The sequence below is a fragment of the Oculina patagonica genome, chromosome 4 (genome assembly GCF_052425735.1).
Source record: "Oculina patagonica isolate OP01 chromosome 4, crgOcupat, whole genome shotgun sequence".
In the NCBI taxonomy this organism is placed as follows: domain Eukaryota; kingdom Metazoa; phylum Cnidaria; class Anthozoa; order Scleractinia; family Oculinidae; genus Oculina; species Oculina patagonica.
The window spans coordinates 11,516,090-11,535,017 of NC_135761.1; the positions used below are offsets into that span (position 1 = coordinate 11,516,090).

At 38.7% G+C, this 18,928-nt stretch overlaps 2 protein-coding genes across 5 annotated transcripts in view; one reads left to right on the forward strand and one right to left on the reverse strand.

Moving 5' to 3' along the window:
- Positions 1–238: 238 nt before the first annotated feature.
- Positions 239–13,091, reverse strand: LOC144651495 (oxidative stress-induced growth inhibitor 1-like). 3 transcript variants are annotated; one of them, XM_078511445.1, is made up of 4 exons: positions 12,954–13,091; positions 3,774–3,851; positions 2,759–2,892; positions 239–2,498 (listed from the first exon to the last, which is right to left on the reverse strand). In XM_078511445.1, the coding sequence occupies exons 2-4, from the start codon at positions 3,820–3,822 to the stop codon at positions 1,215–1,217; spliced, it is 1,467 nt and encodes a 488-aa protein (XP_078367571.1). In that variant the 5' UTR covers positions 3,823–3,851; positions 12,954–13,091; the 3' UTR covers positions 239–1,214. The 3 variants fall into 3 exon arrangements, with proteins under 3 accessions (XP_078367571.1, XP_078367570.1, XP_078367569.1); XM_078511444.1 differs by lacking the exon at positions 12,954–13,091 and adding an exon at positions 8,884–8,994; XM_078511443.1 differs by lacking the exon at positions 12,954–13,091 and adding an exon at positions 4,835–5,102.
- A 2,407-nt stretch (positions 13,092–15,498) lies between these two features.
- LOC144651492 (lysophosphatidylcholine acyltransferase 2-like) overlaps positions 15,499–18,928 on the forward strand; it is a 166,158-nt gene continuing 162,728 nt past the window's right edge. For both annotated transcript variants that reach the window (XM_078511439.1, XM_078511440.1), the window contains exons 1-2: positions 15,499–15,712; positions 17,832–17,974. In XM_078511439.1, coding sequence (XP_078367565.1) covers positions 15,590–15,712; positions 17,832–17,974 — 266 coding nt within the window. In that variant the 5' untranslated portion in view covers positions 15,499–15,589. The remainder of the gene's footprint in view (positions 15,713–17,831; positions 17,975–18,928) is intronic.

The window sequence follows — 18,928 nt, forward strand, 5'->3', positions numbered from 1 at the left end:
GTGAAGCAAGTCCAAGGAAAACAACTTTTTTATTTAAGCTGCAGCTGTTCGAGAAGTTGAGGGTTCAAGAAATTGCGATTCCAAGTGGTGTTTGTTGAGCATGCCCGTAAGTGCCATATAGGGAGTCCTCTGCCCTGGTCAAAATAAAAGGGAGAGCAGGCATAATGCAATTGATACGAGTGATATACAGGACCACACAGGGGTTTGACTAATAGAAAGCCAATTCAACAATACAAGGTAGAGTGACAAATCCAGTTATTTTATTGACAGGTGTCTGTGCCGAGCACTACATGACTGCTATAAATAATGATATAAACAACATCTCTAGCTTTCCTTTGTAACAAAATGTCATACTTCTCCTAGATCCACTAGTGAGAGTTTTTTTCTAATTAATTTTATGGTAAAATGTCTCCGTTAAACTCTATCACCATTATTGGTAAGATGGTACGTACATTACTGGTTGTACCTTATTAAATGTGATAAAGATATCCTAATAATATTCTCAATAAATAGTCTTTTTTGTACTGAAAATTAAACAAATAATATATCAAAATATAAAAGGAGAGAAACTTTGTACCCAAGGTTTGACCTAAAAAAATTGTAATGAAAGATTTCAAAGGAAGTGTTTGCTGGCCAGAAAGGTAATTGTTGTTAGTTGCATGATTGTTGTTTTGTTGTTGTTGTTGTTGTTTTCCATGTTGCCATGATTACAAGTACCGTATTCTGTCGTATGCACTGATATAAAAAATGCTACTGTTACTGAAAAACTCAATACTGTAGCTAATCCATTTTATGGTAACGTTATACATGTGGTAATAGTATCATACAGTAATATGATTAATACAGTACAATATTATTATGCAGTGTACATGTCTACAATAATAATTGTAAGACCAACAGAATATTTGATATCTAAAAATAGTTATGGTACCCTTACAAATGTAGAATTCAGGAAGTCGGGTGTATCACACTATGAGAGCATCATGATTTGGCCAGGGGCTTTAAAAAATTAATGAAAGGTATGATTTTCATCTTAATAATTTAATCTACTTTCAAAAAAAATTGTTGCAAAATTATTTTAGTTAAGATCTTATAGCAGTTAGAGACTGCCAGTACGGATAACATTAAATAATAGTCTAATATACTAAATACACCGTGAATTCAGTATATATGATTTTTTTATTCATCAAGTAATTATAATGAGTTTTTTTTAACTATTCATCTTCCCTCATAAGATGGTTGGCAATACCTAATGCACCACCCATTCCAAAGCGCACAAAGTTGTCACCAATCAGCGGCCCCACTGCGTAAAGGCCAGGTTCATTCACAGCCTCGTAACTAAATGGATTTATGTGGATGGGGTTCTCCTTGCTGTCAATTTTCTTTGCAGGATTAGCTGCGAGTCCATTGACGTTGTGTAAAAAAGAAAGATCAGGCACTGCACCAACTAAAACAAACACATTTGAGACCTTCTGTTTGAAGAGAGTTCCATCAGCCTTCTTCAGAATGCACTCTTTGTCTTTACGAATCTCTACCAGATTAGTTTTAGTATAAGCTGTGTACAAGGCATCCTTTCCGTATGCAGTGGTTACGTCGCCTTTGATCATCTGACCCACTTTGTAGTACTCTGGATACACCACACCCGGCAGCTGATTGAAAATGATTTTAGGATCATTTCCGTTTCTACGCACAGCATGGATGACTGGAACACCCTTGTTCCGAAGCGCCAGCACACAGTCTGCAGCAGTCAACCCTGAGCCGACAACAAGGCAAGGGTCTGTTGAAAGTGGAGGATCATTTAGTTCTCCTAAATATCTGTCGATAGCATCCATCTTATGGTACACAAATGGAAGGTTTTCACCAGGTATGCCCAACACCTTTGGAATACTGTTTCCTGTGGCGAGAACAACATTGTATGCATATACAACAAACAGCTCAGGCATCTCAGGAAATGTACCCCTGACGCCTCTGATCTCCCAGCAGCCTTCTCGATGAACGTTGGACACTCTGCAGTGGCAGTTGACGCAGTCGCTACTATGTAGACGCTTGACAGACAACACCTTGGCATCATTCCAAAAGTTTGATGCAATGTTTGTATTATTGACAAAATCCTTGTAATACTCAGCAATGTGGCTCGTCGTCGCCCGATCGTAGCTGTACCCATCACTTTTCACCCCATTGGTCACAAGGTTGCAGGGTTTTCTTACAGTAGTAGACCTATGAGCTCGTAGCCAGTCTTGAAAATCGCACCCCGGTAACTCAAGCCAGTTGTTAAGACTCAGAGTCAGTTGGGAACCCTGCATGTTATGCCAGGACCCGCCTGGAGGACCACTTCCCAGAACCAGATGTTTGACCGCTCTGTTTTCATTGTGGTGCCACTTGAGACATGAGCCCTGGTCCTTTCCAAGGTCAGCATTGGGACGTAGCAACTGGTCAAATAACAAAGCAACAGGGTTGAAAGAACGTCCTTCTAAGCCTTCACTCAAGTACTCTAAATCCTGTAAAGAGAAACACAACTTATATAAATAACTATTATTATTTTACCAGTAGTATAAATTGATCATTATTTCAGGATTTCATGAAATTCACCGCTACCAAGGATGGAGAGTGGAGAGTGGTACTGTGAAAGCGAAGTGTCTTGCCCAAGAACACAACATCTGATGATGAACTAAACTCCAGCAGGGTTCAAAACCCAACTGCTCAATCTTAAGTCTGTCGACGTTTTATATTTAACAAAGAGATCATTTCCACTACTTACACTGTCCAGCAGTGATTTTCCGCATTCCTCATACAGTTTCTGGTCAAGAATGGTATTTGGATGCTGGTGAGGAATGTAGTACGGCACATTTCCAGATAACAAGTAAGACAAACTTAATGCGTTTGGACCATTTCCTAGTGAGAATAACAACAAACGGCGGTTTAGTTCATCTGCGACACAGGCTATATTAAGAACGACAAAATTCTTAACTGTACTGGATCAATAAATTTATATTATTTTTCATAGCTAAATAATATTTCTGTTAAACTGTTATATTGTAGGTACCAGAGGATATTGTCGTAGAATTTTCAATGTTAAGTAAGGTACTAATAATTAATTTTGGCACATCCAAAGTACTGTTAAGTACTTTTTTGGTTATAAGAGGGGGTTCAAATTAAGTGCTGAAACCTATTGACAAGTCCCATCCACACATAAATTGGGAGTCTTTATTACCCTATGAAAAGGCTGTGAAAAGAGATAAGTCCCCAGGGAGCAAGTTACATGTATTGTCAACAGCGGCTTCATGGGAAAGATCTTGAACTAACATTTTCACTGCAGCATCTAAATAAATAATAATCAACTTTTCTATTGCTGTGTGTTATTTGTTTAGTTGGGATTCCTACCAAGCAAAGCAACTTGAAGCCTTATGGCCACTGTGATTAGAAACAACTCCCACTGTTACAAATCAGTGAACTTGAAAAATATGATTGCAATTTGGCTTGAGATTGCTGGTAATTAAGTTTTCTGCAACAATATGATCTACATATATGTAACAGTCCGACAAAACAGAAATCCACTAATCCATGCAAAATCGTTAAATTAAAAAATTGTTTGATCAGTAGTTCAAACAAATTATGCAGGTATCAAGAACATTTTTTTTCACCTTTAGTAGCCCCACTTGTTTTTAAGTTTTTAATTTGTATATTATGCATCTACTGCACACAGCACACACCAAATATAAAACTGTGTCAATGATTTTTATGGACAATAATATCATAACTTTCACAGAACTTACCGATCACAACAACTTCAAATAAATCCTCGTCACATGAAAACAAAGACATTTGACTGACAGCTTGTATTTCACTGCAAACTGTTGTAAACACAAATGTGTTAATATATTTCAGCAACACCGGTTGTCGATGTATTTGTAAGCTTACCTAGCTAGTAAAAATTTTGGACAAGTCTCTGCTTTTAAGATGAAAATGACCACTGCCCCCTGCCTGTCCACATATGTAATGTGGGAAATTTTAAATGTTACAACCTTTTAGCAGGTCAAAACAAAAGTATATATGAAATACCACCAACAGCGGTCATATTTCAATTCGCCAGAATGAGTCAGCAGAGTTCTGTATGTTTTGCATATATTATTATTAGCTAAAACTGATATGAGATTTAATTTTAGATAATTTTGCAAGCATCCTTTCAAAACAAACCTTCGTTTATTATACAAATTCTCATTTCTCTTCAATTCTAGTTTATTTAACAGTATAAATTTAAAATCGAGAGACGTAAATGTAATGTATATTGTGGAGTGTGAGTGCTTCACCCTGCTTTGCCACGAGAGAAACATATCGATCAAATAATTGATTACCGCTCTTTCAGCTTAGAGAATATTTTAAAATCTTTAAACGTAAGAGCCTAAACTGTTAAGTGATGATCGACAATGCACCTTATAAAACGTGAGCTAGCCTAGCTATATATGCAGAGAAGGCAGCTTGTAAATACATGTAAGCTTACAAAAGCTGACATGTTCGTATAAAAGTTCAGAGATGTAGTCTGACTGAGAATTATAAGCAACAAATAACGGATAGATCACTCGGTTACGTTTATAAATATTATCTGGCGATGTTGTTTATCCTTTCAGGTGATAAAGTGAGTGACCTAAATATTTATTGCTCCGAAATCTCATTCGGAACACCCCATTCAAACGAACTTTCATTGATTCGAACTTTTATAAGCTTATTACATACAGCTGCAAGCTAGCTGCACATATTACGGCTACACAAATCGTATTTAAACCCGCTATTACGTAAGAAAATCTCGTCTTTCTAGATCTACCCTTCAACTTCCTACCTCGCTGTCACAGTCTGCAAGCTTCGACGGCCACAAGTGTAAAAGGATCTCTCCGACCGGCGCCGACACTTTTGTAACGCAAGAATTCTTCGCATATTCTATTCTATTGTTTGCCAGCTCTTCACGTGTACGGGTTTTTACTGGCTTCCCAGGAGGCTGAACACAACTTGGTTGACAAAAGTTATTCTTCTTTTTTTAAAACAAATGCCTTTCCACAGAGACAAAATAAAATGCTTTTCCACAAGGCGCGCAGCTACTTCACAAATTCACTCTTCTCGAAGAAAATCGACCGAAGTTCGCGTGCGCGCGTATTTTGCAATCTCGATCCCAGACTCTGTGTGTACGATGTCTGATACTTGCCAAAATAAATCACGTTTTTTCCGAACATTAACATAGTTCATTGTTTTCCTAATCACAAATCGGCATAGATAATTACGTATTCTAACGGCCGTTTAAACTGTCCTTGATGGGCTATAGGAAAGTCTAAAAAGTTTATAAACCTCTGAAGATTTCGGGGTCTGTTCAGACTGGTAGTAAACAGGTTGTAAAAAAACCCTAGGTCGTAAATTGCCTTTACGGTTTGTCGGATTTTAATACGCCTACTTCTACGGTCCACTGAAGCCATTGTTTACTGAATTTGATTGTGATCTGTGCGATGCAGATTATTCTAAGAAGGCGTAGAGGAAACGTCATTGTGGCCGCGAAATAGATCTTGCAGTCCCTATTTTGCGACTGTTTAAATTGCAGGACCACACCCTGCGAGCAGAGCCTCTTCTAACTTCTATGCGGCTGACAACCTGGTAGCCGCGAACAGCCGCCCCATTCGCGTCCCGCCGGAGCGAAATCGCGTTCGCTCCGGGGACGGGGAGGGGCTGTATTCGAGGCTAACAACCTGGAAAGATTGTTAATTTTAAAGCCCAGTAAAATTATCTAGCGAAGAATTGGTCGAAATCGTTGACAAATTAGTTGAGTTCTTTGTATTTTTGACTGTCATTCATATACATTCATCAGTAGAAACAAATTGAATATTGCGTCACTAAGAACAATGAATTTGTGAGCTAATTAACACCCGTTGGCGCTTGTAATTTGTGCTTGTCGTAATCTTAATTATTCACGGTTATCTTTGATCTTTTCGACCTATAAGGAATTTTGCTATTTAATTTGATAGGTTGTGAACATTTCGATTGGTTCAGTTTCAGATGATCATCATTAAAATCTTATCAGCTTATTATGTAGAACTCCACTTATCAGTGGGCTGTCTGAAATACTTTATTTCCCCCCTCGATTCAACCATACCCTACGTAGACGCTTTTTGGGTTCAAATGATAGCGTAGGAGGCTACAGCAACGGATAATGAATGATGTACAATAACGGACCGTGACTAAAAGATGACCTGATTGACTTCAGTGAATAAATGGTAGTAAATAAATTAACTATTCAGTGAGGTGGTATAAAAATCCCATTTAACGGATCAAGCAAAAACGACGTTCTATTTGGAATAATGAAATTTTAAGACAAGTTTTGGAAGAAAGAAATTTCAGAGAACGAATTAAGGAATGAATTTATATTTCATTATTTCTGTAAACCGCCTTATCTTAAACCTATAAAACTGGGGCACAAACCGCAAATAATTACTTTGTCCACACTGATTTCTTTCATATCTTGTATCTGTATGGTCGGCTTAGGTAATTTCAGTCCTCCTGCCTGCTTGCAATTCTCTGACCGGACACCAACTACCTTCTCTTGTTTCAGTGCAAACTTCCGGGGGAGGCACTCCCCGAAAAATTGCGGGATGAGGGTGTGCACTTGCTGCTCTCTTTTAAAAAACCTACATCCTACTTCAGACCAGAATATGCACTGATTTTCCCTACCTTGTTTCAGAGCTGATCCCAAAAATCGACACCGTATTTCAGACAAAAAACCTTTTTAAGATAATATCTAATTGCTGATCGGAGAGCATAAACCATACCCTATTTCAGACGAAAACAGCTCAAAAACCACAACCATCCCGCTGCAAATAGCTATAGAGCTTATATTAGGAGGGAATACCCCTTCCACCCCCTTCCTCCCCAGTGCCGCTGCGCTAATTCTCACTTATTTATCTAGGGCTCAGACGAGTGGGCGGGGTAGCTAGCACAACGGCCTCGGATTTAACTTGTTTTTCATTTCTCGACCCTGCGAAGCAAAATACGATTGGATATTAAAAAGGCACCCATCAATAAAGCTGTCAAATACATAATGATGTTCCTTAGACGCTTATTGCGACATCGGTGACAAAAAAAAAACTGAGAGGAAAAAATTGTGTTGAGTCATCCTGCAGAGCTGAATCAGTATGTTTTACTGTGAAGTACGATCAGTCAATACTATATTCAAGAAACATCGAAGACGAAACAAAAAGAGGGCGATCACCCAGGTGTGGGAGGTGGAGGAGGGGATCCGAAATTCCCAAAGAGCCCGAAGACGCTTATAGAACAAATAAGTGTAGCGTCAGTTTAGCTTTGAAAACATTATAAAACATAGCAATAAAATATAAAGCTCTTTAAAGTTATGCTCACAAGGCTTGCACTCTGTTCGTCCGCAGTTTCCGTATTTTCTCGACATATAGCTCTTGGTCTTCCGCCTGATCTTTATCGAAACATGGTTTGCAAGAATAGAAACTGAATTGACTTCACTTTCCAGCCTCAGCTATAATTAAACAAGGTGTATTCTTAGAGAGTTGCAGATTTTGGCAGTACGGCGGGAACGGATGGACTCTTTATTGAGATGATCGGTATAAGCGGCTTGAGGCACAGGCTCCCAAGCTCAAAAGTCGTTTTGATGTGAAGAGCCCCAGGCGGCGACCTAAACGTGGTGTATGCGACAGGGAAGAGAAATGTAGGGAAATCACGGATCTCAAAATCGGATTGAAAAGACCACCAAATGTGCGCTTGTGTCTGCGAATGAAGCACGAGGGAAGGAAGTCGTGTCCCCCAGAGGAGGGACCACCACGATCGCTGCAGAGCCACCACAACGCCCCCCAAGGAAAGTCGAACGACACGGCTACACGGGGGGCCGGAGAGAGTCGCCTCGAGAGGGACGACGGCGAGCGGACCCAAGGGAGGAAGCTGCGCATAAGATGAAAGTGGGAAGCGGATGGCACCCCACGGAGAAAAGAAGAATCGCGAGGAAAGACAAGTGGATGCGATCACCGCGGCAAACACATTGTATGATTGCGGCCAGGGCAGCAGGGAAGTGTGTGTGTAGCGCGGACTGGATGGACATAGAGTTGGGAGAAAAGAATTGTGTGAGCGACCGTGGGAGGGAAGAAGGAAGCGGGAGAGGGGAGGGGGATGGATGATGTGGGATGGACTGAGGGAGAGGAGTGGGGAGGGGAGAGAGGGAGAGGGAGAGAGAAGGGTGGAAGCGGGGGGGGAAAAAGAGACCGAGAGAATCCGTGACCCACACCAACACAAGCGGAACACACGAGAGGGCCGAGGGCCAAACACAAAAAGACGATTTGAGCTTGGGAAGCCTGGCTTGAGGTGTCTCAGGGATACCTTTAATCACTCAGTCGAACGTGCATGAAGCTTCAGAAGCTTGTTTATTGAATTGTCTACAGAAACAGTTGCAAGCAATATCGATATCCGTCAGATGAGTGAAAACATTTTGCTGTGTTGATACGTTTAAGTTTAATTTATTGTGAATTAAAAGATCGTTGAACTATTTGCTTTTATATTTTGACATGAAATACTCGCATGTGTTTCGAGTTCTTTCTTTTCAGAGCGCCCGCGAGCAGCCGTTCCGCTCACGCAACGTGAAATGTTTCGTGCGGCGTTATTTCAATTGTTTCTCACGCACGTCAGGATTTCATTTTACAGGCATAAAAAAGAAAACCATGCTTTTCGATTTACTGCATATTATTTATACATCAAACGACACTAAAAGCCTCTTCGTCGACCGTTCAGTAGTTACAAATGTGACAAACGATTTATACAGTTCCAATATGGCCTACCCTACTCTCATTGACGTAATGCATGGGAAATTTTTAGAACAAGTTGTAAATAACTAACCTTACTTCGCTTGTCTTTCAAAACACCTTGCCCCTGAGTAAACCGAAAATGCAGTTGACGAGAGAAGTCGATGTGTGACGAATGTTTGGAATTTGCCGAGTCATTGCCTGTTTTCAAGCCGTAAAAGGCCAAATATCGTATTTTCACTGCATTGTAATTCAGACAAAAGGCAAATAACGGTTCGCGGCTGACTGCTCAGACGTGATTTATTTTCATTAGCGACGGCCTAATCCTTCGGAACTACGCATCGATAGGACGCCATTAAGTGTCCAAACACTTCAACTTCTTTAAAGTTCTTTGACGTCAAAGAAGTTCTTTGATGGCTTTAATTTACGTGACCGTGAAATACTAAGACCCGGTTCGTTTAGTTTAAAACCAAAAAGGAAAAAATGCATTTTCTTTTGCAGAGATACAGTTTTTTTTTGTTTCTGTAACGGCAGTTCGTCAAAGAGTGATATTGCACGATCTTTAATTATGTAATTGTTAAAGTGTGCTATAATACTAACAACAGAATGGGCGTGTTTAAAACAGAAGGCGAAATGCGAAATGACGAAATGGCGAAATGATACTGAAGATAAAAGCCAAAGTTACAATATTACCGTTTTACTGGAATCCAATTGCTTATCTTAGATGACTCCGAAAAAAGAACGCACACAATTCTCCGTCACGAACTACTATGGTCACGAGTCCCCGACATGTTTGATAGTGTCTCTGTTACGGCGCGTGAACGCCAGGACATGATCGAAATGTCGGCGCGTCCACGGAAATTTTCTCTACCCCGAGCGCGGTGGCCAACAACGAAGACACGAACCTCCGCGAAGAAAGGCACTGGGACGTATCGAAGGAGTGGTGAACTGAGCCTGTACACTGCTATGTCCCCAACCCCGGAACAACTATATGGTTTCTTCTCCCTCGTCCTTCGTCTCGCCGTTCGCCTTCGCCATTTCGTGTTTTAAACACGCCCCAACAGAATTAATCAGGGTTTTTTTTGTGTCAATATCGTTTCAGCAAGTTTTATCACCTTGGGCTATCTTGCATATAACGCCATTTCCCGTGAAACGTAGCTTTTGTTATTAATATACATGAACCTGAAACTGAGTGGTTTAATTTAATAGAATGACAAAAAATTGATGCTTCAATGCTTCTGAACAGTAAATATTGCTATGTGCTCTTGCGTTTTACAACATTCCAATGTGTTTTCCTAGAAAAAGCACATTTTTAAGAGAAGAGATGGGTGGGTGCTGCGCAGTATTTTGGGTGGCGGAAAAACCCTACCCCTACTGATAAGGAAATGTGTATCCCATTTTCAATCTCGTTCCCAGGTTCTTCATTTCCCCTCAGTCCGAAATTTGTCCAAGTGACAAGTGACCAGACCCAACCAGCAAGAAGAACGCGAAAAGCCCTGGGGATGAAATATATCCTTTATGTGGACCTGAAGAGGTCCATGTGGTGGGGGATGAAATATATCCTTTATCGCGCGTTAGCAAGCCCAGTGTTCAAATTTTATGATTCCTTTATTTTTTTAGAGAAATGGACTTGTGGTAAACGAACATTTTGCAAGTTTTTTCACTATTTTTTACTGATTGGTAGATGGGAATTTTGACTAACGCACAATATTGGATGTAGCTCATTAATATTAAGATATACCATAAGTTATTTTTATTATTGGCAAACGGATAGGGTATATAACAACAGATAGCAGGAAAAAAGCAATTACTTGGCACAGAGGAAGTTGTCAATTTCCTTCATGAGAACCAGCCTAGAACTGCTGTTTCAAACGGAGTTTTGCAGAAGAAGCATTTAGTCACCTTAATTCTATATATAGTGTATCAGTTATAACAATAAGTTACAATTAACATAAAAAATTCAGGTTCCCTCAGTTTTCCTAGCTACCTGTCAGAGTTTTAGGGTTTAGCCGATATGTTAAAATTTTAGCACGGTGCGTGGAACATCATCGACATATCTTCTTATTCGATCTATAGAAATATTGAAGACCCATAGAGACCCATAGTGTACAATGGTGTATTCTGTTAAAGCCTTTGTCTTTCCAAACTAGCTACCTTACTAAGGCTGTCGGGTAGAATATCAACAAAAAAAAATTAATTACTTTTTTTCTAGCCACGCCTTTGCGACAATTCATACAATTCCACCTGTTGATTCACATTCAAGAGCGTGTATTTACCGGAACCTACAAATATATTTGCTTCTAACAAAACGGTTTTTTTAATCAAGGTGATTGACATTAAACCTTAGGTTTACATTACGTAGTCTGTGCCAGAAACTCGCAATTTGTTCTCTTGTTTTGGCCGTAAAAGTTGCATTAGCTGCAAAAATGCAGGCGAATTTATCTCGACTCGAAAGTTGATTATCAACTGGAAGATGATCAGGTAAATAAAGGTAAATGCAATAAACCGCCGTGTCTTTCAAACAAGTGTTCATTTGCCCGCCGACACAGCACAACTGTTCCTTTAGAATTTCATCGATACGACCATCGTTTGATGGCATACAAAGGGATTTGATAGCTTACAATTTTATTCGAATTGTTTGGGGCCCTAAGACAAAACGAAACTCGCAGAACATAATTTGATTAAAAAAAAGAATGCAACTTTTCACATAATACCTAGCGCTGAGTGCTAGTAATAAATCCTTCCTTTTGACAGTGGGCAGTATAGCATCCCTCGTTTCACGCTTCACAGCCAAGTAATAACCTCAATGTTCTTTTGCATTATTGTTATCGGAAAATCCGGTCATGTAAAAAGGGAGTAAAGTTTCTTCTCAACTCATTAATAATTCGTCAAGTTAAAACAAAGAAAATCATAACCGTGAAGGAGGTTTGGATACCCGGCTTTAATAAGCATAGATATTTACGATTTTATTTTTCCGTTTACTCCGTAGTTTTTGTTTCGATTGAGAAATTATCAAACACTCGAGACAGTGTTACATCGGCTATCCAAACACCTCAAATTTCGTCAAAAATACTCCGCTGCGTGTCGTATTTTCAACTTTCTTCTCGATGTTTGGATATTCCGATGAAACACTGTCTTTCGTGTTTGATATACTTTTAGAACACGGGTGGTCCTCGAATTCACCTTCTATGAAACTAGTTTTTTTTTTTTATATTTCTGTCACTAGCTCTAACTAAGATCCGTTCTCTGGGACCATCCCCTCCCAGCTCACTGACAACAGTGTCTTACTGCCTTGGGTGTAATTTAACAACACAAACATCGGTATCTTACTAAGAAGCATTTCAAGTCACCACAGCACACGAGACTGGTATTGGTAGAAATTATTTGGAAAAACATTTTTTCTAAGATTTAATTATAAACTGAAACTTCACCAAGTTAACGGAGATGCTGAATACATAATTAATTATTTAGCAGGTGCCTCATAAATAAGATATATTAAACCTAGGTTATCCCACTCTGGTTTGGGCGTGAAAGTTTTGGATATAACAAAAAAAGGCTTACAAACTTCTATCACAGTAGCTGTTACTATCAAGGGCCATTGTTATTTAAGTATTAAGTGATATCCCGAGAATTTTCACTGTGTATCCTTTCAAGAATCATTTGTGCATGATTATATCCAAATTTCATTTAATGCTGACTGGTGGCCATATTTAACAGTAGATTACTCTTAATATCACTAAAACAAAAGAGTGATTTGGAGCACGTCATATGTGTTCTACAATATGGGCGCGCCTTTCGAAACTCGCACCTAACGGCAACTTTTTTTCTCAAATACATTTGCGCTTAGCCTAAAAAAACATACTACGTATAATTTTAAAAGACTGGAGCAAAACCCACAATAGTAAGAAGGCAGTCAGTAGTTCACACATAACCGAATTTACCAGTTGGTTTCTCTTGTGAACTTGGAAGATAATGTATGCGTTAATGATTTCAGCGAAGAAAATTGTAAACTACGGGAGGCGCGGAGAAAGTTCATTCTATCCTAGTCCATCGCGGTGCACGCTTGAAAATTTGTGAAATTACTTATAATCTAACGGTCTTGGAAATATCACACACGCGTGTATATCGCACATTGATATGCTGCTATAGTATAATTACTCTTACCTTAATCCTGTGTGGGTGCAATATTGGTATATTAAATCTCTCTTGGCTGTCAGTTCTTTACTGGCCGGTTCGCGCAACCTTCAGTGCTGGTCCCAGATCAGCTTAAACCGCTAGACGCTAACGGGCTACATTTTAAGGGTTTATTATAGGCGGCGAGCCAACATTTAACAAGCCTCAGTACTGCCAAGCCACATATGTTGTTCTAAAACTGTCGACTCCAGCAGGTGGCAAGAGCTGGTACCCAGTGCCCACGTGCCCTTTCCAGCGGTTATACGTGAAGTGTTTTTACTCTCTGCTTGCCCTGTGTCGGACACTTACATGCCTCAAGATTTTGTCTTTTTATTCTTTTGTCAGCACATATATGAGTATTTTTTTAGGTTCATCCTCCGATTTATTTAATAACAATTCCTTATGGTCAGCTACTGTTTTGAGACAGCTGGGCCTAAAGAACAATGTCGAAGGGTTACTGACTCAATCGGCTTTACACCTGAAATTTAGAAACGCCCAAAAATATTCGGAAAATAACTAGACTTAGCTGTTTTTGGATAATCTATCGCGAGAAAACAAAGAATTCTGCCAACGATTTCAGCCCAGCTGATATTGGGGTGTGGCTAGCGCTTTTTAAATATATTAATATTTTAATTATTTTTTCTGTGCAGATGACATTTTCGAGACATTTACTCAAGTGCCTGGTAATACAAAATAACACGTTTTGAATTTGTTAGCGAGCCATTCAGTTCACCTGAAGAATAAAACAAATACAGCTTGCAAGCTGAGTATTTTCGCGCACGATCAACATCTCTTACACTTCCAAGTTGGCCAGTGACTTCGTCTTGAATTGAACTGGTAAAAACCATGAACACAGTCTCAGACTGACATTTCGCAAAATGTATGAGAATCGTGTCAGGAGAATTGATATTTCGACAGTGACTACGTTCGAAAAATACGAAAATTTAAGCCAGGATTTATAATACATTTTGAGAAAAAAAGCGCTTCGATCTTCATCGGTTTGTTATAACGAAAATTGTAACGATTTAAATGTTGAGAACGTAGCCGGGATGCGTGTTAGAGGGAAAACAGCAAACAAATAAGTTAGTGTAAATGTTGAGAATGCTCTGTGGTCATTCACTCCGTTGGGATATTTTTGGGAAGTACCACGCTTTCAGAAAAAAAAACTTCTTTGAGAACGTGAATTTCAGCCTCCTCACTGGTCGCTCTCAAGCGAGAAAGACAAAAGTCTCTTTCGTGAGTTAAAAACTATAAAAAGACTACAAGGCGACCAGAGAAGACGGCCAAATATCTTGCAAATACACAAACGCTACAAAACGCTCTAAAAGCCTTCAATAGTTATACAATAGCTTTTCCAAAGAAAAGGAGAGATGGGTTTCGATCGAATTTTAAATCCGTGCTGGGGACTGGTACCAAGAGAGAGAAACTGTTGGTCCCAGATCTCCCGCGTCAAAATATTCAATATGGCGGCGTTGAGCGCAAAATAGCCAAGTCAGTCAGGTAAGTTTTTATTAATACATTAGACCTCCTTGGGTGCTTCCTGGAAAATTTTTCGTATAGCCCCAAACTTAATTATGCCGTACAAATTCTTCAACGACTTCAACTTTATTTATTTTATATACATGTAAGCTTACAATACAAATTTCCAAATGTTTGCCACCCCAAGCCCAGAGTTTTGGCAAAAGAACTACAAACTTCTGCAAAGTTGTATGCATGATATAAATTAAGTATGAAGGAATATACGGAAATCTTGCCGCCCTCTGTAGGTGTGTTTGTTTCAGCTGCACTTGCACAGAATAGCCAGCTAAATATTTGACCTTTGGATAGCTTATGAGCCATGAGGTCCATGAAAGGTCATGAAATGAAATTTGCGAGGTAAACTTCATTTCCATTAAACTTCAGCTACAGAAATTAGGGTTCGTCTAAGGTTCGTCGCGATAGAACTCAGTTTATGAGCTAATGAAAAAAATTTACACTTATATAATGACAAGGAGATATAAATTCAATCGATTTCAAATCGATTCAAAGCGATTGATCAATAAGTTTATATTGAGAATAATGTGCTCCAATTCTCCAACAATCGTGTATTATTGCTTTTCTGAAAACTACTTTAACCGGCCACATAACACGATTTACCAATTTATTTTTAATATATCATTATATCATACGCTAGGCGTGACGTAGAACATGGTTTTTAAAATCTCACAAAGATGAAATATGGAAAACATCCCAAACAAAAACTACCGTGACATTTGGCACGCTTTGCAGACCCGGAACCATGTCACGCGTGACCGTGTCATCACGTTTTATCAATGTATTCTCCGAGAACTCATCTGCGTCGTTTGGCAACTTACATGTAAACTGGTTCGTATTCTTGCATTTTTGTATTTTTTTTTACGGAAATCAATTCGTAAACAGTAAATAACGTTACCTGAATCTTTTCCCGCCAAAAGTTCGAGCGAGAGCCCAGATTTCGCGCGTTGCTCGTTCGGGAGACTGGGGTATGAAGCGTTGTGTTTACATCCTGTCTGTTTTCAATAATATTTTTGACACGTTGACTTCCATGTAGCAATTATCTAGAATTCAAGAGTTTCTTTCAGCCAAGTGTGTCTCTAGATTGTCAAGGTATGCTCCCAGTAATCGAGGAGGAAGTGAAACGTTTTTATAGCGAGTTAAACATAGAACAACCCATCGTTCGCAATCCATTCATTCATCGAGAGGAAATCACAAGTCGGAAGAAGAAATTTGAGGTGCGTACTATTAAGACGGGCCGTTAGATTGACTCTTTTTTTGTATGCTTGCTAACTCATAATTTGCGGGGTATTCTGCAGTTTAGCCCGATTTTATCTACAGACCTGGAATATAGGCGTTTGTATTTTTCAGTGTACAAAATCGTAAAACGAATGGTTCGTTCGCACATGCCCTGACGCTTCCCCCCCGAAGCGAAACCTCATTCGTTTCGTAGGGGTTTATAGTTCAAAGTAATTTGTTTGTCGTTATAGCGATCATATGTTATCGATGTTGTTAGTTTTTCTAGATTCATTTGTTCATTTGAACCATGGATTATTGCAAATAATATTCGTTTTCTATGCGTATATCTTATAAAAATTATCGCTTTCTGAAGTTAACCTGTATGTTATCAATCTACACCCCCACAAGCAACTTCTACAATTTTATTAATGTTTAACAATTTTAACACGTAAATTACAAAGTTCACAGCTGTTTATATGCAATCGAGGATCTAGGTAAACGATTTCGTTTTTGTTGAGACAATTCAAGGCATTGTGTATCAAAAAGGCTCAGGTGAAAACCCCGGTTCAGTTTCTAGACATTTTGGGGTTGCAGATCTACAAAACAATATTCCAGGACATTATTATTTAATGATACACATAATACAATACCTGCTAAGTAAACGAATCTTAATGGGTTTATCCATAAAGTCAATGCAGATTTTTTAATGTACATCTTTTTTGTGTAGATATTTCCATTTCCATTTTGCACAATCTTTTCCGAAATTTAGAATAAATCTTAATTAACTGTGCAAAACGTTCTTTCAATATTTTTAATGACTGAAAAAATAATTATGCGGTTGTAAATATAGGGATTTATGATATAAATGGACTGTTTGCATTTTCTAGCATGATGTGACTTTGGGAGTCCCCTCTTTGACTCTCCCCTTTTATCCTAAATCTGCCAAAAATATTTATTTGCAGTCAGCAACAACCCTGTATAAAAATTAATGGTTTTATTTTAACCCAAGGGACCAGTTGTTCAAAGGGTGGATTAGGATTATGCTATCCACTGAATAAATTGCTATGCAGTGGATAAAGGGTGGTTCTCATATGATCGGCCCCGTTCATTTCTAACACATCGATCATTTTGCAAATACTGAGACGATCAAAGTGATTGGAAGCGACCAGGGGTTCTCATATGATTGTTCCGGATGGCATGGTATGAGCATGTGAACCTACGAAAAACAATCATTTTAGCCCTTGATCCAATTTGCAACACAATGACAGCCTTCAATGAAAGATCAAAACTTTTTGAAGTGACAGCTAATGCAATAGAAACGATCGGAGCGATTATATAAGAACCAGCCTTAAGTGTTAACAAAACTTAATATACTACCCAACAGATTAGTGATTTATATTCCATCCTTTGAACAGCTGGTGCCAGTTGTTTAAAAGGACAGAGAAAACTTCAATTCCTTTTATAAGTCTTCTGAGTTCCTTGAGAAGGATCTTATCTCTCTAGAATGGGATGCTTGTCCATCACAACATTTTGTTAGTTACCAGTAAATTTTGTACCCCTAGCCAGCCAGGCTGAATCAACTTTCAAGATATTACTATATTCAATATTCAATATTACAAGAAAAAGTAAAGTGCCTTGCTTACAAACATAATTAGACCCTTAGCAGCATGATCGGACACGACAAATCTAGTCTTATCATTATGTCATCATTTGATTACCTTATATAATTACCAAAACAAAATTCTTGAACAGCCAAAACAGTGAAGAAAAAATGCAATGCAAGCCAAGCCACCATAAAAAAAAAACATGAAACAAGCCAAAAATAAGGAATTCTTGTACATCCTTATTTGATGAAAAATTTTTTGCTAAGACTGAAAAATTGCCCAATCACCCCTCAGAAGTATAATGTTCTTCCTTTTTTTGCTAACTATTAGTTTTAATCAGTTTTAGCTAGCCTTGTATATTTTTTTTTAAAGCAAGCTAGTGCATGCTTTATTTTTTTCTAATCAGATGGTACAGCTTATTTCAAATGGTTACCCTAACTTATAAAAGGAAGTTTAATTTGACATCAAAATCTTTAGATCCTCAATAATCAATAGACATATTTGATTTTGACAGATTTGTGTGGGCTTCATATTTCTTCTTCCAATTCGTCTATTAGCGACTATTTTGCTGTTTCTATTTGCTGGGATATGGTGCTTCTTTGTCACTGTAGGATGGAATCCACCAGACTTGAGGACTCCTTTAACACCATGGAGAAGGTAAAATAATATCTTTAATTATAATAAACTAAAACAATGTCATCAAACAAAAGACCATAATATATTTTATAGTCATCCTTTTAATCCCTATTTTTATTGCTTTGTTAAATATTTTCATTGTAGAGAAGTGAACCAGGGCCCTACCTAGCAGGGGGGCAGAGGGGGCAATTGCCTCCGCCAGGATTACTTGCCCCCCTGCACAGACACAAAATTCTAGGTATGGCCCTGTGAACTGTCGCATAAACTTGGCTCAAATAACTGTCATTTATTATAATTCTTCATCATAATGATGGCATTTGACTATAAGGAGATACGCATGTAATATAAGAAATATAAATTATAGATTTGTCCTAGTGGGATGAAAATTTCATTCCCTACTAGCAGAGCCCTCTTTTCCTTTGTATTTGCTGAGCTGTCAGAGCGGGGCGAAAGAGACCTCTGTCATGGCCATGGATCAAAATGGCTTTGATTCAGATGTTGTCCATATTCTTGGATGGCTCTTTTCAAAACACATGTATGCTTCTTGCATTGTTCGTTGACTGCAACTTAACCCCATTTGTGTTTTGTGCATTTCTTCTTTAGTAACTCCACCGTCAATATTTGATTATAAATGGCCCACATTGAAAACGTGCCAACCTCAAAAGAGAGCTTAACTCGTAAGCCATCAAGCCATCACACTCTGCAAACATCTTGTGATGGCTTGGTTGCTAAGCTGCAGCACATGCTCAATATACCATTTTCGACCCATGGCAGAGGTCTCAAGACTTTTTGCCCCCTGCTTCCTCAGCTCACGGCAGCAAATGCAAAGGAAAAGAGGCCTCTGCTAGCTGGGAAAGAATTACACAGTTGCATGGTTGAAGAAAAATAACTGAATCTTTTTATAAAATAGAAGAGTTGATTGTGACAGTGATGTGTGGATACTTCACCCATTCCTCGCATACTACTGTATGCAAC